The sequence below is a fragment of the Balaenoptera musculus genome, chromosome 4, assembly GCF_009873245.2.
Source record: "Balaenoptera musculus isolate JJ_BM4_2016_0621 chromosome 4, mBalMus1.pri.v3, whole genome shotgun sequence".
NCBI classification, from domain to species: Eukaryota; Metazoa; Chordata; class Mammalia; order Artiodactyla; family Balaenopteridae; genus Balaenoptera; species Balaenoptera musculus.
The window spans coordinates 57,742,542-57,769,305 of record NC_045788.1 but is presented as its reverse complement, the minus strand read 5'-3'; the positions used below and the strand labels follow the sequence as shown (position 1 = coordinate 57,769,305).

The window sequence follows — 26,764 nt, the reverse complement described above, 5'->3', positions numbered from 1 at the left end:
AAAAAAAAAAAAGAATTGAGGACAGTCTCAGAGACCTCTGGGACAGCATTAAACACACCAACATTTGAATTATAGGGGTCCCAGAAGAATAAGAGAAAAAGAAAGGGACTGAGAAAATATTTGAAGAGATTATAGTTGAAAACTTACCTAAAGTGGGAAAGGAAATGGTCAGTCAAGTCCAGGAAGTGCAGAGAGTCCCATACAGGATAAAACCAAGGAGAACACACAAAGACACATATTAAACAAACTATCAAAAATTAAATACAAAGAAAAAATATTAAAAGCAGCAAGGGAAAAGCAACAAATAACATACAAGGGAATCCTCATAAGGTTAACAGCTGATTTCTCAGCAGAAACCCTGCAAGCCAGAAGGGTGTGGCAGGACATATTTAAAGTGAAGAAAGGGAAGAACCTACAGCCAAGATTACTCTACCCAGCAAGGATCTCATTCAGATTTGATGGAGAAATTAAAACCTTTACAGACAAGCAAAAGCTAAGAGAATTCAGCACCCCCAAACTAGCTTTACAGCAAATGCTAAAGGAACTTCTCTAGGCAGGAAACACAAGAGAAGGAAAAGACCTACAATAACAAACCCAAAACAATTAAGAAAATGGTAATAGGAATATACATACCGATAATTACCTTAAATGTAAATGGATTAAATGCTCCAACCAAAAGACATAGACTGGCTGAATGGATACAAAAAAAAAGACCCGTATATATGCTGTCTACAAGAGACCCACTTCAGACTTAGGGACACATTACAGACTAAAAGTGAGAGGATGGAAAAAGATATTCCATACAAATGGAAATCAAAAGAAAGCTGGAGTAGCAATTCTCATATCCGACAAAACAGACTTTGAAATAAAGAATGTTATAAGAGACAAAGAAGGACACTACATAGTGATCAAGGGGTCAATCCATGAAGAAGATATAACAATTGTAAATATTTATGCACCCAACATAGGAGCACCTCAATACATAAGGCAAATGTTAACAGCCATAAAAGGGGAAATTGACAGTAACACAATCATAGTTGGGGACTTTAACACCCCACTTTTACCAATGGACAGATCATCCAAAATGAAAATAAATAAGGAAACACAAGCTTTAAATGATACATTAAACAAGATGGACTTAATTGATATTTATAGGACATTCCATCCAAAAACAAGAATACACTTCATCTCAAGTGCTCATGGAACATTCTCCACTATAGATCATATCTTGGGTCACAAATCATGTCTTGGTAAATTTAAGAAAATTGAAATCGTATCAAGTATCTTTTCCGACCACAACGCTCTGAGACTAGATATCAATTACAGGAAAAAATCTGTGAAAAAATACAAACACATGGAGGCTAAACAATACACTACTTAATAACCGAGAGATCACTGAAGAAATCAAAAAATACCTAGAAACAAATGACAATGAAAACAGGGTGACACAAAGCCTATGGGATGCAGCAAAAGCATTCTAAGAGGGAAATTTATAGCAGTACAATCCTACCTCAAGAAACAAGAAACATCTCAAATAAACAAACTAACCTTACACATAAAGCAATTAGAGAAAGAAGACAAAAAAAACCCAACGTTAGCAGAAGGAAAGAAATCATAAAGATCAGATCAGAAATAAATGAAAAAGAAACGAAGGAAACAATAGCAAAGATCAATAAAACTAAAAGCTGGTTCTTTGAGAAGATAAACAATATTAATAAGCTATTAGCCAGACTCATCAAGAAAAAGAGGGAGAGGACTCAAATCAATAGAATTAGAAATGAAAAAGGAGAAGTTACAACAGACACCACAGAAATACAAAGCATCCTAAGAGACTACTAATGGCAACTCTATGCCAATAAAATGGACAACCTGGAAGAAATGGACAAATTCTTAGAAAAGTACAACGTTCCGAGACTGAACCAGGAAGAAATAGAAAATATAAACAGACTAATCACAGCACTGAAATTGAGACTGTGATTAAAAATCTTCCAACAAACAAAAGCCCAGGACCAGTTGACTTCACAGGCGAATTCTATCAAACCTTTTGAGAAGAGCTAACACCTATCCTTCTCAAACTCTTCCAAAATATTGCAGAGGGAGGAACATTCCCAAACTCATTCTACAAGGCCATCATCACCCTGATACCAAAACCAGACAAAGATGTCACAAAGAAAGAAAGCTACAGGCCAATATCACTGAGGAACGTAGATGCAAAAATCCTCAACAAAATACTAGCAAACAGAATCCAACAGCACATTAAAAGGGTCATACACCATGATCAAGTGGGGTTTATCCCAGGAATGCAAGGATTCTTCAGTATATGCAAATCAATCAATGTGATACACCATAATAACAAATTGAAGGAGAAAAATCACATGATCATCTCAATCAATGCAGAAATAACTTTTGACAAAATTCAACACATATTTAAATAAAACCCTCCAGAAAGTGGGCATAGAGGGAACTTACCTCACATAATAAAGGCCATATATGACAAACCCACAGCCAACATGGTTCTCAGTGGTGAAAAACTGAAACCATTTCTGCTAAGATCAGGAACAAGAAAAGGCTGCCCACTCTCACCACTATTATTCAACATAGTTTTGGAAGTTTTAGCCACAGCAATCAGATAAGAAAAAGAAATAAAAGGAATCCAAAACAGAAAAGGAAAAGTAAAACTGTCACTGTTTGTAGATGACATGATACTATACATAGAGAATCCTAAAGATGCTACCAGAAAACTACTACAGCTAATCAATGAATTTGGTAAAGTAGCTGGATACAAAATTAACGCACAGAAATCTCTTGCATTCCTATACACTAATGATGAAAAAATCTGCAAGAGAAATTAAGGAAACACTCCCATTTACCATTGCAACAAAAAGAATAAAGTATCTAGGAATAAACCTACCCAAGCAGACAAAAGACCTGTATGCAGAAAACTATAAGACACTGATGAAAGAAATTAAAGATGATACAAACAGATGGAGAGTTATACCATGTTCTTGGAAGAATCAACATTGTGAAAATGACTATACTACCCAAAGCAATCTGTAGATTCTTTGCAATCCCTATCAAACTACCAATGGCATTTTTCACAGAACTAGAACAAAAAACTTCACAATTTGTATGGAAACACAAAAGACACCAAATAGCCAAAGCAATCTTGAAAAAGAAAAACGGAGCTAGAGGAATCAGGCTCCTGGACTTCAGACTATACTACAAAGCTACAGTAATCAAGACAGTATGGTACAGGCACAAAAACAGAAATATAGATCAATGGAACAGGATAGAAAGCCCAGAGATAAACCCACACACATATGGTCAACTTATTTTTGATAAAGGAGGCAAGAATATACAATGGAGAAAAGACAGCCTCTTCAGTAAGTGGTGCTGGGAAAACTGGACAGCTACATGTAAAAGAATGAAACTAGAACACTCCCTAACACCATACACAAAAATAAACTCAAAATGGATTAAAGACCTAAATGTAAAGCCACACACTATAAAACTCTTAGAGGAATACATAGGCAGAACATTTTATGACATAAATCACAGCAAGGTCCTTTTTGACCCACCTCCTAGAGAAATGGAAATAAAAATAAACAAATGGGACCTAATGAAACTTCAAAGCTTTTGCACAGCAAAGGAAACCATAAACAAGACAAAAAGACAACCCTCAGGATGGGAGAAAATATTTGCAAACAAAGCAACTGACAAACGATTAATCTCCAAAAGATACAAGCAGCTCATGCAGCTCAATATCCAAAAAACAAACAACCCAATCCAAAAATGGGCAGAAGACCTAAATAGACATTTCTCCAAAGAAGATATACAGATTGCCAACAAACACATGAAAGGATGCTCAACATTACTAATCATTAGAGAAATGCAAATCAAAACTACAATGAGATATCACCTCACACCAGTCAGAATGGCCGTCATCAAAAAATCTACAAACAATAAATGCTGGAGAGGGTGTGGAGAAAAGGGAACCCTGTTGCACTGTTGGTGGGAATGTAAATTGATACAGCCACTATGGAGAACAGTGTGGAGGTTCTTTAAAAAACTAAAAATAGAACTACCATATGACCCAGCAATCTCACTACTGGGCATATACCCAGAGAAAACCATAATTCAAAAAGAGTCATGGGGGCTTCCCTGGTGGCACAGTGGTTAAGAATCCACCTGCCAATGCAGGGGACACGGGTTTGAGCCCTGGTCCGGAAATATCCCACATGCCGCGGAGCAACTAAGCCCATGTGCCACAACTACTGAGCCTGAGCTCTAGAGCCCGCGAGCCACAACTATTGAAGCCCGCATGCCTAGAGCCTGTGCTCTGCAACAAGAGAAGCCACCGCAAGCCCGTGCACCGCAACGAAGAGTAACCCCTGCTCACCACAACTAGAGAAAGCCCAAGCTCAGCAACGAAGACCCAATGCAGCCAAAAATAAATAAATAAAATAAATTTATTTTTTTTTAAAAAGAGTCATGTACCACAATGTTCATTGCAGCTCTATTTACAATAGCCAGGACATGCAAGCAACCTAAGTGTCTATCAACAGATGAACAGATAAAGAACGTGTGGCATATATATACAGTGGAATATTACTCAGCCATAAAAAGAAACGAAATTGAGTTATTTGTAGTGAGGTGGATGGACCTAGAGACTGTCATACAGAGTGAAGTAAGTCAGAAAGAGAAAAACAAATCCTGTATGCTAACACATATATATGGAATCTAAAAAATATATAAATAAAAAATGGTTCTGAAGAACTTAGGGGCAGGACAGGAATAAAGACTCAGACGTAGAGAATGGACTTGAGGACATGGGGAGGGGGAAGTGTAAGCTGGGACGAAGTGAGAGAGTGGCATGCACATATATACACTACCAAATGTAAAATAGATAGCTAGTGGGAAGCAGCCACACAGCCCAGGGAGATCAGCTCGGTGCTCTGTGTCCACCTAGAGGCGTGGGATAGGGAGGGTGGGAGGGAGACGCAAGAGGGAGGAGATATGGGGATATATGTATACGTATAGCTGATTTACTTTGTTATACAGCAGAAACTAACACACCACTGTAAAGCAATTATACTCCAATAAAGATGTAAAGAAAAAAGATAATTGGACAGTTAAATATGGTGCCCATATGTAACCTAAACAGAAGAGCATTCTAGAGCTATGTGTTTAGGAGAATTTAAATTTGACAAATAAAATCAGCATTGTTGCAGAACTGCAATATTTGCTCAAACCATAAAAAAAAAAAAAAGAAAATTCACTCTGACAATTTTTCTGTGATAATTGGAATATTTACTCAATTTTAACATATTTACTGGAATTAGTAAATTTAATCATCTTAGTCTTTGTTTTATTTGTACCACCTTGACTGTTGCTCTTTTTAAATATATCTTCTGTCAAAAAAAAAATATATATATATATATATGTGTGTCAAGGCAGAAACACTATATTTTTGTTAATCCCTGAGGATTATAGTTGTTTTCTAAAATTATTCCAGACCCACAATTTATATCTCAATATGCAACATAATTCACATTATTATACATTTTTAAAAAGGAAAAACTTTAGCATACAAACACCTTGGAAAGAATTCTAACATGGTCCAATAATTTTATAGCTAAAGTTTCTGGGCAAAAGGTATAGTTATCATTTTCTGTCCAAATTTTTAATAAATAGTCATTATAAATGGAACATCATTTCAGAATAGTATGAAATTACGTTGTGAAATCAGGACAGTCATTGAACATTACGTGTCTATTACGTCCCAAGCGTTATGTATGTCTTTACACTTAAGGAATGGATAGTAAACAATCTTGGAGTAAAATATGGGGCAGAACCTTCTTTAAGTTGTACCAAGTCAATCAAATAGAAATTTGAAGAACCTTGTATTAAGATGAGAGGCTTTTATACTCGGCATTTTCTTCCAATGAAAAAATAAATCCAGTGTGCCACCATCATGACAACTCTTTAAATATATAAGGAATATAGTTCTTATAAAACTTAACACAAAGTAAACAATATAGCAATTATCTCTTCCAAAGGTCAGTCAAATGCAGGGTTTTTTCTCTCTGACCCTAAAAGAACATATCAATCTTCTACCTCATAGAAGATCTAAATTGTAATTTTGTTCTTAAGTATTTCAATTTTTTTTTTTTTACTTTCTGCTTGTTTCTACAGTAAAATTAACTTTTGTCATCCAGTGATGATAACTTCAAGCTGATCAAATAAGGATGTTTTCCGTTTTTATGCCATTAACATCCTAAATTATCTTTTATTCATCTGTAATCTAGATAGACAGTTAATTCCTCGACCCTCTTAAACTGTGTCCCTAAATGGTAGGTAGACCAAGATTGCTAATATCCTTGATTTTTAAATGGCAAATATATATTATACACAAACGCATGTAAAAAATGCTCTGACAGTAACTAGAAAATAGATATTTTTAAGATACTCATTATGTTATAGGACAAGTAATTACTATAAAAGTTGCAATAATAACTTCTTGTCCTATAATCTCCAAAAAATATAATATATGTCAAAGTACAGGAAAGACTCTTCTGAAAAGCAAGAAGAATAGGGGGTCCTTGGTTTACATTTATCAATCTACATAATCTAAAAATAATTTATCCATAATCTTGAGCTATTAAGTGGACAGTTACTATAGAAACATTTTTCAAGATTTAAAAAATAATAGTATCACTCCTTGGTATAGGACCTGTATACCTATCAAAGAGACCCCTATCTATAGGGGAAAAGATATCCTTAACAAAGTTCACAATGCCATCACAGCCACCTAATTAAATATCTTAACTGCAGAATTAGTGTAATTTTTCCAAATACATTTTTATATAACCCAAATAGCCATGAACCCAATGGCATGCCTCTTTAGAGAACTTAGAAATTTGGGAAGTAGCTTTAATTATGTATTCCAATAAAAAGGCAAAAGTTGGTTAAATTATTTAAGTCCAGTTTATCTATTTGACATCACTGGCAAAATCCTTCCTAAAGGAGTTTGCTTTGTAAGCGTTATATTAAAGAATTCCATGTTTTCTGGAATGCCAGAGTAGCTTACAAATCAGAACAGAGATCCCATCAGCTCCTTGCAGCACGTTCTGTGACTGCCTTAGTCAGGGCTGTCCATGGTCTGTCCTCTCTGACCACTCCTTGTAGATTTATTCCTTTAGAGAAAGTCACTGCAAATCTGAGGCTCATTATACAGTAGTGGTGTTAATAGCATTGTACTTACCATTAAAGTATCAAATCAGTGCTTCATAATAGGTGCTACTTTATCCTAACTATTCTAAGCAGCCTCACCTCCTAGGGCCCAAGTAATCTAATATTCAAAAACATCTTCAGTGCCCTGTGGGAGCCTTCCAGTTCAATAGGTTGTGATCTTCAATCATGTGTCCTTGAGAGAGATAGAAACAAATACTTATATAACATATTACATCTTCTATCTTCAGGAAATTCCACCCAGTGGAATTGTTATCAAAAAAAAAAGTTTTTGAGATTACCAACTATTTAAATTATGCCTCAGACTACCCAAACTGGCAAATAATTGGTAGCTAAACAAAAAATAATCAAAGCCACATCAACAGGGTCAGCACATTGCTTCCAAGTTCACATCAAGTCTAGAGAGAAATGGTGAAGAGCACAGGCTTGGGGGTGATGGGACTGTGTTTGAATCCTCTATGGACACTGACCTACCAGCTATATTATTTTCCTATTGCTGCTGTCACAAATTGCCACAAATTCAGTGGCTTAAAACAACACAGATTTATTATCCTACAATTCTGGAACTCAGCTGTCCTAAAATCAAGATGTCAGGAGGGCTGCATTCCTTCTGGAGGCTCTAAAGGAGAATTCATGTCCTTGCCTTTTTCATGGTACCTAGGATTCCTTGGTTTGTGGCCCCATATTCTGTCTCCAAAGCCAACAACATAGCATCTTCAAGTCACTCTGTTTCCTTCTCTCCTCTCTCTCTCTCACTCTCTCTCTCTGTCTCTCTCACACAATTGTACACACACAATTTCACTTCCACTATAACAGATGATTATTTTAATTTAAACACAAGTTCTGGGACACAAACCTTCATGTGCCTAAGAGAATCTTTAAAATCAGATTAAGAAATCAGTAGAGCAGACATCCCCTTCTATGCTAAGCTATGCTATCTTCGAACCCCATATGAAACAGTGAGACCCTTTATTTTTATCTTAACTAAAGTGCACACCACACGCACGCACACACACACACACTCACACACTAAAATGAGATTTGTCTTCACAAAGTGAAAGGCTGAACACATCCTTCTATGCTTTTGAAATTGTGTTCCCCAGGGACTGTCTCAGCTTCAAGCTTGCCATTCAACCTCCAAGGCACCCCCTTCATCAACTATAACAAATAGGGCCTTTTGTCTGTGCCAAGCAGTTGTTTCACATTTGCTGGGAGAAGAACAAAGGAACAGAGGGCTCAGAACAAATGCAGGAAGTGCTGAGGACAGTTTGGAGGGGAAAAAACGTTACTGAGCCAAGTTTGAATTCGCAATTCAGTCTTTGAGTAATTCATTTATTCTGAATGGTAAGAAAGATATAGAATTAAATTAATACTCATCAGTTATTATTCTGTAACAAATGTACTTCCTATATGCAAGCAGACTCGAGTCCTATGTAATTTGTTTCTAAAAGAAGTGTAGGAGCAAGTGACTAATTCTTAATTGTTTGTGCAATTAGTAAAAAGACATATATGGCATTCCAGAGACTGTTATCCACTTCCTTCCTTCTGTTATAAGGAAATCACGGTGGGCCTAGAACCCCTGCCAACACAACAGTGGCCTGGAAATTTCTATTTAAACATTCAAAGGATATGAAATGTGTGGCATCCTAGCCTACCTTGGCTGCTTGCTGCGTTTAAATTTTAGACATCAAGCCAGGCAGCTGAGCTCTGAAAGCTACTCTTTTCCCCCCACATTCAAGTACTTGCTGGCCACAAAATACTCCTCATAGCTCAGAGCGCCTTGCATTGGAAAGTGGTTCCTGTCTCCTCAGGAAGACTGGGACAAGATAAGCTCAGATGAGATGACACTTTCAGGGCTTTTTATGAAAAATTTACCTCATAGCATCTTCTGTAGAACCAATATCTTGTCTCATCCTCCATTTTATTCCCAGTGGTGTTTCCTCTTTCTGTCGGAGTATGGATCTGATTCTTGCCTGAAACAGACAGGAGTGGGGAAAATAGGAGAGCAAGAACAAGGAAAAGGAAAGGAAAGCATCACAAATTGGCCACCAAAGAATGGAAATAACATTTATTGAATACCTACAGTATGCCTGGCACTTTACACATTTGATTTACAGATTAGATAATTTAATCTTCATATCATACCTAAAGGACAGACTTAATTCTGCATTTTTCAGATGAGGACACTGAAACTCAGAGAGGTCAAGAAGCTTACTCCAAGTCACACAGCTAAGCAGTGGTAGAGCCAGGTCTTTCCACTTCACCATTAATATCCATCCGTTGTAATTTGTAACTGAAATCAGAAAGCCACGTTACTGAGAGTAAAGCTTGACATCTGTCGTAAGAATCCCGTAGGATGGTTAGCTCATGAGGAGCTCAAAGTTCAGTACTAAAGAAATCCTGGTTGTGAAATTAATTAAGCCCTGACCCTGCCTTGAATGCAAGTGGGAAATAGATGGAAGAGTGTTGAGGTGTCAACAAAAATTCATTTCCTACCAAGAGACAAGCCGGGAGATGCAAGAGGAGGAGGAGAGGTGCCGCGGTTGTAGACGGTGCTGGGAAGGGTTAGCACAAGGAGTGTCCCTGTCACTTGAGTGGCTTTCCTAAGCTAGCCGTGTGAAGAGACCCTAGGTCAGGAAGCCATCAGGCCAGTTCAGAAGCCAGCCCCCCAGGTGCCAGGGCTGAAAGAGAGGTAGGGCTGGAGGGACTTTTTCTAATAGGAATTTTCCATTTCTCACAATGAGCTAGTCAAACACTTGCACTTCAGAGAAAGAAGAATGAAGAGTTACAGAGCTTGCCTTTTTAATTCTCATTTGCCTAGTTTGCATTTGAACAAATTATTATTTCTGCCTTCATTAGAGTATTTAACACAATGTAATCAACCTGCTGGGAAGTAAAAGTGTAACCGTTTTATGGTTTGTTACACTGAAATTTAAATTTGCATATTAAGCAGCAAAGGCATTAACATGTGTACCCTATTCATTAACTATGGATTATAAAATACCTCTCTAGTGTGAGCCCAAACAGCAAGCCGTTTTCTGATTGAACTGCTTAATTAAATAAAAGATTATTAACAGCATTCCTTTATACCCTGGATACTTCAGTAGTTTGAAATTAAAGCACAGAGACATTCAGAAACGTTACCAAATCTTCCTCATCACTGTTTTGCAAGCATCTCTCTGAATATGATAGATCGACTCTGCTCTGGAAAAACTGCACTCTGAAATAAACCTCTTTAAAAATAAAGCAAAGCCATAAAGTAAATAGTACCTGAACTCAGATTCAATTTTATCATTTTAATTCCGTTCAAACCTTCATCACTGGTGAGGCTGGTCTAAGTCCTGTTCTGCAGATTTCTACCATGCCAAATAAAGGAGAACATGCAGCAAGCTTCCCAGTCTAAATACAAACTATTTTTATAAATCAGTGGTGAGCTAACTTAATTTGGTTCTTCTAACCTACACTACAAACGCAAAATCCTTCTGCACCCAACTGAAACCTATTTTTAAAAAATAATCTCAGAGCAGTGAGTGAGCTTCTCTTAACCTCTTCCATCTTTGGTAGTATTGACCACAGGTTTAGATCTCCTTGACCTGAGTGAACCCGTCTCTCAAACCCAAACCAAAGCCAAGAAGTTGGAGGCCTCATCGAAAACCTCATCCCTCAAGAAAAAGGCTGATGGGCCTGACCTCATCAGTGCAGATGCTGAGCAGAGAGGCCAGGCGCTCCGAAACTCAGAGACGGCATCCTTAGACTTAGGTAAGGCAATAGCTTGTGTCTGCTGCTGTTCACTCGTGCTCAATACAACAAGGAAGTTCTACAAATGACATTAAATCCATGGACAAAGCAGTAGAAAAGATTAATTCTATGTAGGAAACTGGACAGGACACACTTCTTTGTGCTTAGATTAAATAGCAGTTGGGGAGCTCAACTTTGCAGAACTGGTGTGGATTTATATTTATTTATACAACCCATGTGTATTGAGTTTCTGATAGATGGCAGGTACCACACTAGGCACTGGAGTTACAATAAAAATAAGACACGAATCTTGCTCTCTAGGAGAATTCAGTCTAGAGGGGAAGAGAGTCTAGAAAGAGAACACTCTAACCCAAGGTCTGGGAACAGCCAGAAGGAACAGTAACATGTAACATGTGTGGGGATACGTCCAATACAATAATAACAGCTACCATTCACTGAAGACTTACAATGTCCAGAACTGTGCTACATGATTTACATATATTAGCCTGTTAATTCATCACAACTCTTTGAAATGAATGAGGAACCAAATTTTCAAATTTAAATAACTTGCCCAAGATCCCAGTTAGTATGAGGAAGAGCTGGAATTTGAGCCAAGCTCTAATTAACTTCAAAGCCTGTACTTCTCTCCACTGTACATCTTCCTGAGAAAGGAGACCTTAACCTCAGATCATGGAACCAGTCAATTAAGCTCTCCTTTCTTAAGAGAAAGAAAGGTAACAGTTATTTCAGAAAGCCCAGGGAAATATGGATGGGTAAGTATCCATAAAATGAGCATATTAGTAACTTATCCATAAAGTTACAAAGGTTAAAGGGGATATACATATATGTAAAATTGCTTAGCACTGTGATATATACATGTTAGATGGCCATGAATTAATTTATTCATTTGTTCAGTAAACATTTCTCTAAATATCTGTTGTGTTCCATACTATGTGCTGGAAATACAAAGAAAACTAATATAAGCTTTCTGCCCCTTAGTAAGTTTACAGTCTAGTGGAGAGATAGAAAAATGATTAAAATAATTATAATAAAATATGTACTATGTGCTACAATAAAGAAAAGCCCAGGTTAAGCCCCTCACCCGGCCAGGGGGTTATAGAAGTTGCCTTATAACTATATGAGCAGTCTTGAAGGTTGAGTAAGAATTTGCCAGATGAAAAATATGGATCAGAGAGAGGTGGGAAGGAAGGGGCAGGGCACTGCTGATACAGAAGAGAAAGGGAGTCACACACAAGTAGACAAACACAGAAAGATGCCTTTTCAAGCAAATACAAGCACTGCTACAGTATTCAAGAATAGTAGAGTACTGAGAAATAAATCTGAGAGTCACCAGGGGTCAGGTAATGGGAGTTCTTGGATGCCAGGCCCTTAAGTTTAGGGGGAGGGCAGGGTTGAAGGGTTTTTACTCAGAGGAGTGACATCAACAGATTCTATTTTAGAAAAATTTTTCTCTGTTGGATGTGTGGAGAAAGGAATGGAGGCAGGGAGACAATACAGGCATGTAAGAGAGTGACAGAGGGGATAGTGAGAGGGAGACGGGTTCAGAAATAAATAAAGACTTGTGGACTGGGTAGATATATACATGCCAGCAAGGAAGAGATATAGAATGTGCCAAACTCTGTGATGAGGGTACAAGAGGAGAAGGCGGGGAGGGGGGCGGGATGTCAAGGTGGAAGTTGTCGAGTTCAGTTTTGAACCTGTTATATATGAGGAAACTGTGGAGCTTCTCTGTAGGGATGTCCAATGGACTGTGAAATGTGTAAATCTAGAACTCAGGAAAGAGAACCAAGCAGGAAATAGAGATTTGAAAGTCAGAAGCCTATGAATAGCCGTCACAGTCATGGGTGTAGATGAGCTCACCAAGGATAGAGCATAGAGAAAGGGAAGAGAACCAGCACGCTGCTCAAACTCGTTGCACACACAGGATCTGCGCGCCTCTGCTGCGTCACTTTTTGAGGCCTGTCTCTCCGGAGGAAAATTTTATAATTATCTCCTCCTCATCCATGTGTTCTAGGTTTATTCCATTTCAATAAGTGAAATTTATACATATGCATAAGGATATATTGTTAAATACATTACAATATAATATAATAAACACGTAAATGATACTTTCATTTCTCCGCTTTCGAGAAAATGTCTTGTGAAGAAGTCATAAAAATTCTTAGTTTAAACGACTTTAGAGGACACTGACTGCAAACCTACCTTTTTATAAACGAAAAAGCTGGCCCCTAAGGTTGTCTAAGTGGATTGTTCACAGTCACACATCTGTTCATGAGAGGGAACCAGCCAGGTTCTTTGTAAGAAGTAAGCCACAGGGAGACAATGGTCCTAGCATACACTAACTTTCTCCATTGCCTCCTTCCTCTCTATCCCCATTATAAATTCCCTTCTTTGGTGAAAAATTAGGTAGACTATAACCAAACCTGTAAAAAGTGTTCCAGTTTCTTCCCACCTCCTTTTATTAACAAGGCTCATCTCTTTAAACAGAATTTCTTTCCAGAAATGTGCCAGAAATGCCTCAAAGCCACCTCTTAGCTGGAGGCCCATAGGTTAGTACTCCATATGCTCATTCTTTACCAGATCCCATGGGCTCATACACAAAATTCAGAATGCACACAGCTCTTGAAATAAATTCAGGTAAAAAAATATACTTGATTGTTTAACTGTAAAAGCAATCCCATTTCTCTTAATAGGTCTCATATTTATTTAGCTGTACATGTTTTAATTAATTTTCTTGCAGCCTTTGGTCTTAGGGTAGAAGAGCATCAGTTAATTAAAGTTCACTTGTATAAGACTTCTCAGTGTTACTGTCTCTTCTTCTCTCTGCACCTCGTATTCTCCCCGGTCCCCCTCACCCCCTTCTTGTCTCCTTAGTAGACATTCAAACACAACTGGAAAAATGGGATGATGTTAAGTTTCATGGAGATCGAAATAGCAAGGGACATCCCATGGCAGAGAGAAAATCAAGCTCATCTAGAACTGGATCAAAAGAACTTTTATGGTAAGATATTTTAATATCAGAAAATAGTCATTTATCTTAGCCATAAAAAAAAAAACAAAACTTTGCCATTTGCAGCAACATGGATGGACTTGGAGGGCATTCTGCTAAGTAAAATAAATCAGACAGAGAAAGACAAATACTGTATGATATCACATGTGTGGAATCTAAAAAATATAACAAACTAGTGGATTTAACAAAAAAAGAAGCAGACCTGCAGATATAGAGAATAAACTAGTAGTTATCAGTTGGGGGGGCAGTATAGGGATGGGCGAGTGGGAAGTATAAACTATTGGGTGTAAGATAGGCTACAAGGATGTATTGTACTACACGGGGAATAGCCAATATTTTGTAATAACTGTAAATGGAGTGTAACCTTTAAAAATTGTATAAAGTTTTTTTTTAATTTTAAAAATAAATTAAAATATTTTAAAAGAAAATTAAAAAAAAAAGAAAATAGCCATTTATGTGTCATGTACTTGTCTACTGAAATACCCAGAGAATTAAGTCAATCCAGATACTTGCTGCCATTTATAACCCCCTATTAATGTTAATAATTGTGGCTTCTAAAACTAAATTATTTCATCTGAATTGTCAAAAATTCAGCCAATAAGGATTTTGGTAGATTCATAATTTAATATTCAATATTTGTCCAATATTTGTTGATAATTTTCTGAACATGTAGCTGAGCCAATCAATCAAAATACGTGCATGTGTATTTTTACATATGTATATATTCAATGTATAACATGAATGTTAGTTAAATTAAATGTTTTTGGCTGCACAGGTAACCTTTTTGACTTTCTAATCACCACTGTCAGATACTGCACTAATTAAGCATATTCCATGGATGCCCATGAGAAAAACTAGCCACTTGAATTTTACCATGTTTTTAAAGCTTCCTAAAGGACGGCATGTTTCAGACTCCGGTTGCCCGTCACACATCTCCATTTATTATGACATTTCAAATTCTATATAAAGATCAAATCTCACTAAGACACTTTGTGAGAAGCTCCCCTCCCCACCCAAAAATTACTTTTTTAATGAAGCAGAACTCTCTGTAACAAAAATGGTTTTGCATTTATTTACTTTTTGCATATAACTGACCTGAATTCTAAATCAGTCAGAGACAATAACACCTAACACATTGCAGCCACTTAAATTCCAAACGTGGTCATTATAATGGAAATATATGTTATCTTTTTAATCAAAAGTCTGTTGACAGCTTTGTTACCATGGTTCTCAACGATCCAAATTAACCAGATTTCTTGACTGGGTTTCTAGGTGAATTCGCTTCTCGATTTACATTAATTTCCTTCATGCGTCCCTTATAGGTCCTCAGAGCACAGATCTCAGCCAGAACTGAGTGGTGGGAAAAGCGCCCTGAACTCTGAGTCGGCTGCGGAGCTGGAACTGGTGCCTCCAACACAGGTAACAAAACCAATTCCTCAATGCACCTGTCTTTTCTAATAGATAATTTATGTCATAAATATTTAAAATTTCACCAAAAAAATCTGAAGTATTTTTTCCGTATTTTCTATTTCGTATGCTTTCTCACTCAGTGTCTGTCTCAATGCTTAAAATAACTGATGATAGATAGATAGATAGATAGATAGATAGATAGATAGATAGATAGATAGATAGATAGATAGATTAGATAGATAGATAGATAGATTTGGCTGGAAAATGTGTCAATGAACTCACCATGTACTTAGCACTTTTTCCTTGTTCTACCACTTACTTTATTTTCCAATACAAAATCTGTTCTACTCCAGTATTAGCACAATTTATGTAACAGGCATAAAGAAGAGGAAATTACATCTTGAGCAGTCATTCACAACTTTGCCCTACAGACCAAGGTACTCACACATCATCATCCTGACTGTCACATTAAAATAAATTTGTTGCTAAGGAATAAATAATTATAGTATTAGCAATCATGATAATACTAAGAACTACCATTTGTGAGTACCCTCTAAGTATTAGGGACCTTGTGCTTTTCATATATTATATCTAATACTCAAGTAATCCTGTGAATTATTATTGGCCTCACTTTAAAGGTCTTTGAAGAGTCTTGGTAAAGTCAAAATCCTTTTACAGGGGCACCCAACTAATCACCAGTGGAAGTAGGGCATGAACCAGACCTGTCTGTCTGCTACTTGACCCTCGACTCCAATGTAACTGGTTTGCCTGTGACCTTGGCTGGGCCAAGAAGGGCCGTCAGCCTCAGTGTTTTCATTTGCTCAAACACTTTGCAAGGATACAACCTTGATCTCTTAAGAAATGTGTCCACATTCATGCATCTACAATCCAGTTGGAAATAAGTGGGATGAAATGAGCAAGAGAGATTTTCTTGAGTTTACTAGGTAAGGTATTGAAACTAAGAGGGAAGATATATTGTCTGAAGTGAGTAAAGGGATAATTATGATAATAGCAAATATTATTGAGTGCTATGAGAAGGCCTTCTAATACATATTAATTAGCTCACTTGATCCTGACCAATGACTCTACGAGTTAAGTGTATTTTTTAACCCCATTTTATAGAGGGGGAAACTAAGGCACAGTGAGAGTAAGGAAAATTGTCGACGCACTCACAACCAGTAAGCGGCAGAGGGCAGGAGGACGCAGATAGGAAATGGAAGGCATCTGGAAACCTAGGCCATTAACAGCACCTCCACATGCACCTCACCCTCCACGAGACAGAGGTGGGCATTACTGCTCCCAGAGCTCAGCCGGAAAACAAGTCAGCTAACTTCCAGAACAAATAACTCTGGGAAGCTTAATGAATTGTAAATGTAGCGTGAAAATGTATTTTCTTCATCTTTGTTCATTCTGAATGTATCTTTTTAAAAAACAAATTGATAACATTTATTAGAGAAACGTTTCTTGATAAGTGCATTAGAGATTTAGACAGCTAAATAATGGGTACTGTTTCGTAAACTGGAATCCTTGGAACAATTTATTTTTCTTTAATTTTATTTATTTATTTATTTATGGCTGTGTTGGGTCTTCGTTACTGCATTCGGGCTCTTCTCTAGTTACGGCGAGCGGGGGCTGCTCTTCGTTGCAGTGCGCGGGCTTCTCATCGCGGTGGCTTCTCTTGTTGCGGAGCATGGGCTCTAGGCGCGCGAGTTTCAGTAGTTGTGGCACGCGGGCTCAGTAGTTGTGGCTCGTTGGCTCTAGAGCGCAGTCTCAGTAGTTGTGGCGCACGGGCTTACTTGCTCCGCGGCATGTGGGATCTTCCCGGACCAGGGCTCGAACCCGTGTCACCTGCATTGGCAGGCGGATTCTTAACCTCTGCGCCGCCAGGGAAGTCCCTGGAACAATTTAATATAGCAGGAGAACACTAGTCTCTGCAGCAGGGGGAGACTTGGCACAGGTGGGCTCTTCCACACGGAGGTGGAGGGGAGGAGGATCAGCTGGGGTCCTCGGTTGCCGTGGAGACCCACAATGCATTTATCTTATTATTCCAATGACTGCTACTCTCCCGCTGGTTGTCTGATTTCATCCCACCACATTGTCCTTCCACTTACCCACCGGTGTGCCTTTAAGCAAACACAATGTGCTTTGGAAAATTTGTATGAGATTCCCAACATTGTCCTCCAAAATATAATGTAAAATGCCCTGAGATAGTTCTGTCTAGATAAATCATAGTGAATTATTTTAGAAGGTTACCAATTATTTGTAAAGCATTCATCCCTTAAATTGTTTTCTAAAAAAACACTGCATGTTTACTTAACAAGATTTGCCTAAACTAAGGAAATTTATAATCTCCTAGTTTTAATTCCAGCCTATGGATAAATAGGAAAATTTCATGAATTGGGGATTTAATCATCTAAAATATTTAGTCACTCAAATGGAACAGCAAGAGAATAGACTGATTCATCTACTTGTAATAAAAGACAGAAAGGTGTTTTTACTGTTAGAAGCATACTGCTCTTAAATATATGATCTCTACGTAAATAAGATGATGAAGTGGTATAAAAATTCGACTTAAACTGACTTGCAAACTATTCAAGTAAACAATTTCAGCTTACCAAAATTTGTTACTGCTCCACTGTCACTCAGATGGCTTATAGGAAAATCAAGGAAATGTCTTCTTCTCCCTCAAGCCAACATAAATTATCTTAGTTCAACAGGTGAGGAGCTATTTACAAGCTTTGCTCAAAAATCATATTTCAGAATCACGAAGAGGATGAAAGCTCTCAATGAGAATTCTCATGTTTGTTCATTTTCAAGATGGGGAAAAAGAAAAACATAGGCTAGTCTCTTTCAAATAGTGTTTTAAATATACTAATCAGAGTGGCAGGAGATTATAATAAATTATATAATCTCTGTATATTTAAAGAATAAAGTTTCTTGATATTATGCAAACTGTGTTATTTGTATTCCCTGGAGTTAATTATTTAAAGAAATCATGCAATCTGAAAAATTAAAAAACATTTGAAAAATTGAAGAAAGACACGGAAGGTAATGATATAAAATTAGCTTTTCCATAAATGAGATAGTGGTGAGGCAAAAGAAAAAGAATCCAACTTCTGCTGGAGAGTGATGGTTCACGCATTTCTTTTTCAAGTCTGGACGCTGGAAGGAGCGCTCCAAGACAGGCTGTTTCCACCCTAAGCTGGACTTCATGAGAAGGTGGGGAAGCCGGGCTCTCCAAATACTGAGTCACAATCTTGTAACGCTCTGATTTTGCTGATTTTGGCAGAGCAAATGCTTCCTTCCACATTGTCAAAATTCCATCAAGTTGGCAGTATCCCAAACCAGAACAATCTAAACTTTAAAAGTGCAGATATGTTTTCTAAATTTTTAAAGGAATAATGTAAAAGGAAATGCATGTTAATAGAAATGTAAGATATTTCTAATATATTATTTGAAATGTTTACAATAATCTTGGGAATTAATGTTATCTCCATTTCTCAGAAGAGAAATGCATCTTAGAGAACACAAGTAATTTTCCCAAGGTGACTCAGCTAGAATGGAGAGGACCCAGCCTTCAAATCACACCCATCAGCTTCTAAAGCCCTTGTTCTTCATCACACATCACCTCCTATCAGCCACATCTAGCTTATCCGCCTAAGAGAACTCACAAGACCATCGATTTCCCTTCTCATTGCGAGCCCTGATTATTACTTAGTTTATAGGGTTAATTTGAGTTAAGTGATTTTAAAGAATATCACTTTCCTCCAGAAGCTTTGTAAGATGAATTAGGATTGTCATCCGATCTGAGGCCATACACAATTTTGTGCCTCCCCTCCCAAATTCATTCTCAACCTCTTACTCTTAGAAATGCTAATGGCTTCCATTTTGTTCCATTTCAATTCAACAAATGAGATTGAATGTCTACTATCCATAAAGCCATAAGTGAGGCAGTGGAAAAGTTAGAAAGGTGAGAGAGATTATAAGAAGTATGAAGACCTTTATGTCTAGTAGAAACAATTAGAGAGTACACTGTAAATACAGTTTTGCTTTTCGGAAGACAGCACAGGAGCCACAGCAATATCCCTTTTCCCCTCCTGGCCACACACAGTGAGCTGCCAATGAGGAAGAAAGCAAGGGAAGATGGAAGAAAGGAACAAAGCAAAGAAGGCAGAAAAACAAGAACAGCAGGAAAGCAAAAAGGAAGGAAAGAAATCTGAAGATCCTTTTCAGCATAGTAGAAAATCTACGCATACTAGGCACTCAACAAATACTTTTTAAAGTGAAAAAATAAGGGATGCTAACAAAAAGGAGAAACAAAATGTTTGTCAAATTACAAAATTCAAGAGTAGAAGCTGATGGTGAAAGGACAGAAAAAAAAGGACAAATTTTTATTCTTTTATCATTTTGAGGCTAGTCCCAAAAATAATTTTTAGTTAAGTATGCTAATAGACTGTCCATTCCCTTTAAAAATCAGCCCTGATCTGCCTTGATGTTCCATAACATAGAATTTCATAGTTGGGGGAAGGTGGGAACCATGTGCTGCCCACCTTTGCACAAAACTTTGGGAATTTGCTCTTGACACATAGGTACAGGTTTTTTGTATACTTTCAATGATAAATGTCTGTTGACTGATTAAGAAAAAATATCCTGACCACCTTAATGAGGCAAGTGTTTAGATGATCTCTTCTAGCATGAGTCCAACTAGTCTGTAAAAACCACTAAACAAAAGTGTTCTAAACACAGATTTTTTTTTTTTTATGGAGCATAATTTTACTGGCATTTTATTTTATTTTATTTTTTTAAACATCTTTATTGAAGTATAATTGCTTTACAATGGTGTGTTAGTTTCTGCTTTATAACAAAGTGAATCAGTTATACATATACATATGTTCCCATATCTCTTCCCTCTTGCATCTCCCTCCCTCCCACCCTCCCTATCCCACCCCTCTAGGTGGTCACAAAGCACCGAGCTGATCTCCCTGTGCTATGCGCCTGCTTCCCACTAGCTATCTATTTTACATTTGGTAGTGTATATATGTCCATGACACTCTCTCACCCTGTCACATCTCACCCCTCCCCCTCCCCATATCCTGAAGTCCATTCTCTAGTAGGTCTGTGTCTTTATTCCCGTCTTGCCACTAGGTTCTTCATGACCGTTTTTTTTTTTCCTTAGATTCCATATATATGTGTTAGCATACTGTATTTGTTTTTCTCTTTCTGACTTACTTCACTCTGTATGACAGACTCTAACTCCATCCACCTCATTACAAATACCTCCATTTCATTTCTTTTTATGGCTGAGTAATATTCCATTGTATATATGTAAATACAGATTTTTAAATGAATTTCCAAAGTCATGCCTGATAAGCGCTAACCAGGAAAATGATAATAACAAAAGCCAATTTTTTTTGTTGTTTATTTTTCTTTTTTTGGCCACGCCGCCGACGTGCGGGATCTTAGTTCCCCAACCAGGGATCAAACCCGTGCCCCCTGCATTGGGAGGGTGTAGTCTTAACCACTGGACTCCCATTGAAGTCCCAAAAGCCAATTTTATTGAGCACTTACTATGTACTGAGCATTTTGTGTGTATTATTTACATGAATTATTGCACTTGAGTCTTATATGGACTCCATAAGTGAATATACACTTGGCAGATGAGAATACTGAGAATTGGGAATTCCCTGGTGGTCCAATGGTTAGGACTCCATGCTTTCACTGCCAAGGGCCCTGGGGTTTGTGAATTAAGATCCCACAGGCCGCATGACACAGCCAAAAAAAAAGAAAAACAAAAAAACAAAACTGAGGATTATAGAGATTAATTTGTCCAAGGTCACCATTAATAGTAAATGGTAAATCAGGATTTGACCCCAGGCAGTCTGACTTCAGAGAGTGTGCTTTTAATGGCCGTTACATAAGGTCTGCTAGTTGTTATATTTTTCTTTTCTACAGTTAAGCAGATCCCTTTTCTCCTTCAATTTCTTTTGGAAAGATGCTGAGCTTTTTTAAAATGTGTTTCTATGGCAGATCTCTAGCAATTGTATGAAAAGCTATCAACAACTGCTACAGAGGGTAGCCAACAAAATTATGCTAGGACAATGACAGCCACAAATACAGTCATTTGCAAATCATAATTTTGATCACAGTCATAATTTTGAATAAAGAGAACAAAGCATAATATTATTTTTAGAGTTACTTAATTCTTTCTTCTTTCCCTTCACCTAGTGCTGATCATTCAGTGCAATCGACAGCTGGGGGAATTAAATGCTTTCTTCTTTGGAGACTGTAATACCCTAAAATCCAATTAGCTTAAACCAATTAAAATGCTGTTTTTAAAGCCAAGGCATTTCCAGGAGGTTGCTGTTAACTGTGGAGCGTTTTTCAAAATCATGCAAAGAAGAAAAGAAATGCCTATATCAGGGTATATTTGTGAACTCCAGAGTTCCACCTACGTGCACTTAATGTCAATTTTGGGATCAGAGGTTCTCACAGTGTGGTCCCTGGACCAGCAGTATCAGTATCACCTGGGAACTTGTTAGAAATGATGATTCTACAGCCCCACCCCACGCCTACTGACTCAGAAACCCATGGGGGTGGAGCCCTGCAAACTGCGGTTGAACATGACCTCCAGGTGATTCCAATGCATGCTAAAGCTTGAGAACTGCTATTATAGTCATTGTGCTACCAAAATAACGGCAACTCAGACTTACAGGTGTAACTGTCCTGTTTATCATTCCTCTAGTTAAATACTAAGAAATACCTGCAGTTTACAAGCATTATTTATGTTTTCCCATATTACAGTTTTGCCTGTCATGAAATTAGATGTAAATTTTTTTTTAAAGTGTTGTTCGAAAAGAAGGCTGATCTTTACTATGTGTTATAGTCTATATTTCATTCTCAGTCCTAAATCAGCATGTCTGGGCACACTGCTGAGTTGCTAAAAAGTCTCAGAACCTTTAGATGTATACTACTCTCAGCTTGAAAACTGCCTCTGTTTACATTCACTACCTTCTTACATTTTATAACATTTATTTTACGCTTCCTTGGGCAAAGTAAATGTCTTTAAAATGTGAGGTAGATAATATTTGAATTAGTAATAACATAAAGCTTTTCTAACAATGTGGAAAATAGCACTTACCTAAATAGTAACTGTACTATCAAAATAAAATTTCATTTGCACAGTAAGATTCTATTTACACTTGCTGTTTCAGGCAGTAAAGAGAATATGAACTGTAAGTCTAGAATCCTGAGAGAGAGATTTTCCTCTTCCTGATACATGGTACGCTTTGCATCCTGTGATTCATAATCCCCTTGGGTCGTGAAACATTGATGAAGGGAAGCCAGTGAGAGTAATGGAGTCCTGTTAGGTCAGGCTTCACAGGAAAGACAGATCATATTTCACTGGTGAAAAGTGCCTCTAATAAAAGGAGGTGCCTTGGGAAAAAATATTAGTGCTTTCTCTTTCTTCTCCTAATGTCATTCATGACATTATTATATAAATGCACAAAGTTTATTTCTTACTATGTGTCCACATTTTTAAAAATTTATTTGTTTATTTCATTCATGAAGGAACCAGCAGGAAGACAAAAGATTTGGTTCCAAAAGCAAAGGATTAAGGAACAGGGATTTACATAGCCAGTTGGGAAAGAAGTGCCAAGATAAGTTTACCAAGTTAGATGTAAGATTGATTAACTTTCTACACGACAGTAAAGTCCTGTCATCTTTGGGGTTAACTTCTCTACCAGGCTATAACACCCTAACAAGCTATCAATTCTAAAAGGTTATAAATCATCTGCACCTTTATATTTGTTAATCAAATATATTGTCACCCAAGAGTGTCAGATGAGGGTTGAAGTGGGCTGAATGGTGGCCCCCCAAAAGATATGTTCACATTCTAATCTCTGGAACCTGTGTCAATCTCCCCCTTCCTGCCTCGATTGTCTGGGTTAGAAAAAGGTAGTAGCTTCCACAGGGCCCAGAGAATAAGGGAGGATGCTTGTTCGTGATGGCCACTGGGCCTGGCCCACCAGAGAGCAAGCCACTGATGCCAGGGCAGGCCCCGACCTGCCCTCATGGCCCTCCCGTTTCTGACCACAGGCGCTGCTCCAGAGGTCTCAACCCTGAGCTGCCCACAGGCCTTGCTCTTTACTAGGCACCCCACCTGGGCATCCTGCAGCCACGCCCCGCCCCCAGAACCAGGGCTTGCTAGCACAGAGCTCTGCCACTCCAGGCACAGGACAAAAAACAAGTCCCTCCCAATCTCCTATAAACCCTCCTTAGACTCCAGACTGGCCAGGAGACCTTGAGAGAAATATCTTTAATTCAGTCATTCATATATTCCCTGGCAGCATATTTTCAACCAATATTTGCTGATTATTTATGGAGCACCAACTATTTGCAGGAGATGCCAGGGATATAGCAGGGAGTAAATACATCAAGGAGGAGAAAACATATATTAATGTTCAAATAAATTAACCTTTCACATTCATTAAAGCAAACTGCAGTCTAAGACTGTTATTTATGCTCAGAAATTTTCCTAATAATTACTTTATTTTTATTTTCAGCCCACACTCTTTTAGACGGCTTCTTGGCTAACGCCCTCAACCATGCATGAACCTCCAAGGGACAGATTTCTATATTTTGCATCTTCCTAAAATGGCCAGTTGAGCACAGCCTCCTGTGAAAGGCCGTGTGTCCAGTGGTTAGGCACATGGTCCAGAAGCACCAGCCCTACTACTTAACTAGCTGTGAGACTAGGGGCAAGTTTTAATTAATTACTTAATTGCTATCTGTGCCTCAAAATCGTGGAGTTAATGGTAGGACCCACCTCAGGCTGCTGAAAAGACAACATGAGTTATAGTAAGTAAAGGACTTGAAGCAGCATCTGGCATTTAGTGAGCCCTGGTATTCCCACTGTATAATCATTAAAGAGGGGGGTTCCGCTTGAGGACCAGTGATGGTGGAGAAAGAATGAAAAGCAGCTGAGCGGAATAGATGGTAAGTGCTGGGTGAAGATCAAAGTTTCACTATAGTTTTGGTTCTCAGACATGACTGCTCTTCAAAATCACCACAGGAGCTTTTCAAACTTAATTTAATTTTCAAACTTAATTTAATTCATGGGCCCCACCTTCAGAGGTCACTTCACTGGTCTAGGGTGGGACCCAAGCCTGTTCAAGTAATTCCCATAGAAGTGGAGGTTGAGCATCCCTGCAGGACAGCAATCTACCACCTGGCTGAGGAGCCACGCCTGCCCTGCAATGAAAGGGGGCGGGGGACTTCACTCCAAGCCTCTCTCCTCCTTCTCCCCAGGCCTAGCTGCCTTAGCAGTGCAACCCCTCCTCCCGCAGTCGGTCCACAGGCGTCCTTGGGGCATGTATCACTTGTCAGGCCCTGGGCTTGGGATGGGGCAGTACAAAAGTTATCAGACAAAATCTTATCCACGTGGACCTCACAGCAGAGAAAGAAGATAGAGAAGAAAGCAAGCAGTTACATGGAGAAAAATCGAAACACTATGAATGCTCATAGAGCTCTAATCGAAGTACCGTATATACTTACTGGGAAGTCCCTGGGGAAAGACTGAGGTAGATCTGTAAGTACAAAATGTAGAGACTCTCCAAGGTACATTGTTGAGTAGAAAAAGGTAAACCACAGAACAGCATAACATTTATGTTTCAAAAAACTTTTTGAAACATGTTTCGATATTCTATCTATGGGTGCATAAATAGATGTAACTTCAAAGAAAAAAGGTCTAGAATTACACCTCTTATTTTCCATGATTAATTTTTTTTTCAAAAAGAATGTATTCATTGTGAAATTTAAAATAATAACATCTTTTAAATTCCAGCAAACTCTTTGTGGGGGGTCTTCTGGAAATATTTGCATTTAGCTAAGTTAAGATGTATATCACATTGCCTGTTAATTGTGACAAAGCAGTTGGCATTACCAGACATGATTTTATCTAAGTGACTATTATTGAGCAGAGAGTAATGTCCTGAGGAAATGGGTCGTGAGACAAATGTGTGCCAGTAGAGATAAGGCAAAGGAAAGAGAATTCGGCATGAAGCTCAGCTGAGTATAAGGAAAAAGACCTAGCAGCTACCTTCCATGTCTGCAACTTTCACAGTTTCACCTGAAGCTGGTCCTCCTAACAAGCTGAAAGCTCGAATATCAGCTTCCAGGTCTAGCCTACTAATAGAGATACTCCATCTTAGCTGCATATTAGAATCACATGGGGAGACTTACTAAAACATCCATGCCTTGAACCAAGACCAATGAAAAGTAAGGTCTTTGGGAGGTTGGGCCTGGGCGTTGTTTTTAATACGACCAGGGCTGAGACCCACTGTTCAGAGACGCATGCATGCACCCTCCCAGTTTGGACTGCCTCATGCTTGCAAAGAACTCCAAAAATGGCATCAGTTGCAGGTGCTTCTTAAACTCTAAGGTACTATAGGAAAAGGAAAAATATTTGTATTTTTGTATTATGTGATTCCGAAATGGTAACACCATGTGTTTGGTTTATTTCAGGCTCGACTGACCAAAGAACAGCGCTGGGGAAGTGCATTGCTTTCCAGAAACCACTCCTTAGAAGAGGAATTTGAAAGGGCAAAAGCAGCAGTGGAGGTAAGTTTTTTGGTTTGTTTTTCTGTTTCATGTTTCTGAGAGTGGAATTCAAAAAAATCAAACTTCAGCAGGATACAAATGAAATGGGTCTTTATAGACATGAAATAATCATGACTATGATTGTTAGAATGAGACGTGTTACCAGAGAACTTTTGACTTCCCACCCGGGGTGACTAATAGATGTCACCTCTTATGCCAATTCTGTGGTAGATTATCAGTGACTTCTGGAGTCTTGGGTCAAAAAACTCTGAGCCTTGCGTGCATCCCATGATGAACCTATGCTATGCATTTGCTATGCTTCTGTGAAGCCAGGGTTCATGCCTGATGTTTTTATCTCTCTGGCATCTAGCACAATGTCTGAAACATAGAAGGTTTTACTACCCCTGAAATAGTATACATTTTCCTAACTGGGTGGGGGAAAAAGGCAGGGCTGAGATATTCTAATCAATGGATAGCCCATCTTGACTTGAGCCATAATTTTTTTTACTGTTAAGGGTGTCCAAAACAATGACAATGTTGATAAATCAAATGAAACATTTAATTTGAACATTACTTTCCTTATTTAGCCTTCTAAAGAGAGATAGAGAGAGGGAGAGAGAAGGAGGAAAGAAAGGAAAAAGGGAAGCCAAAAAAAACCATCCTTTGCTGTTTTTTATGCATTTCCTTCCTGGGTAGAAGCACAGAGTGCATCACAGGTGCCATCTATGATTCTCA

General features: G+C 38.1%; 1 protein-coding gene across 7 annotated transcripts in view; it reads left to right on the top strand.

Annotated features, from left to right (window-relative positions):
* PEX5L (peroxisomal biogenesis factor 5 like) overlaps nucleotides 1-26,764 on the top strand; it is a 247,406-nt gene that overhangs the window by 148,731 nt on the left and 71,911 nt on the right. For 6 of the 7 annotated variants that reach the window (XM_036851576.1, XM_036851572.1, XM_036851573.1 and 3 more), the window contains 4 exons: nucleotides 10,816-11,010; nucleotides 13,885-14,011; nucleotides 15,343-15,439; nucleotides 25,955-26,050. In XM_036851576.1, the coding sequence (XP_036707471.1) occupies nucleotides 10,816-11,010; nucleotides 13,885-14,011; nucleotides 15,343-15,439; nucleotides 25,955-26,050 (515 nt within the window). The remainder of the gene's footprint in view (nucleotides 1-10,815; nucleotides 11,011-13,884; nucleotides 14,012-15,342; nucleotides 15,440-25,954; nucleotides 26,051-26,764) is intronic. The other variant, XM_036851578.1, reaches the window with a different exon arrangement.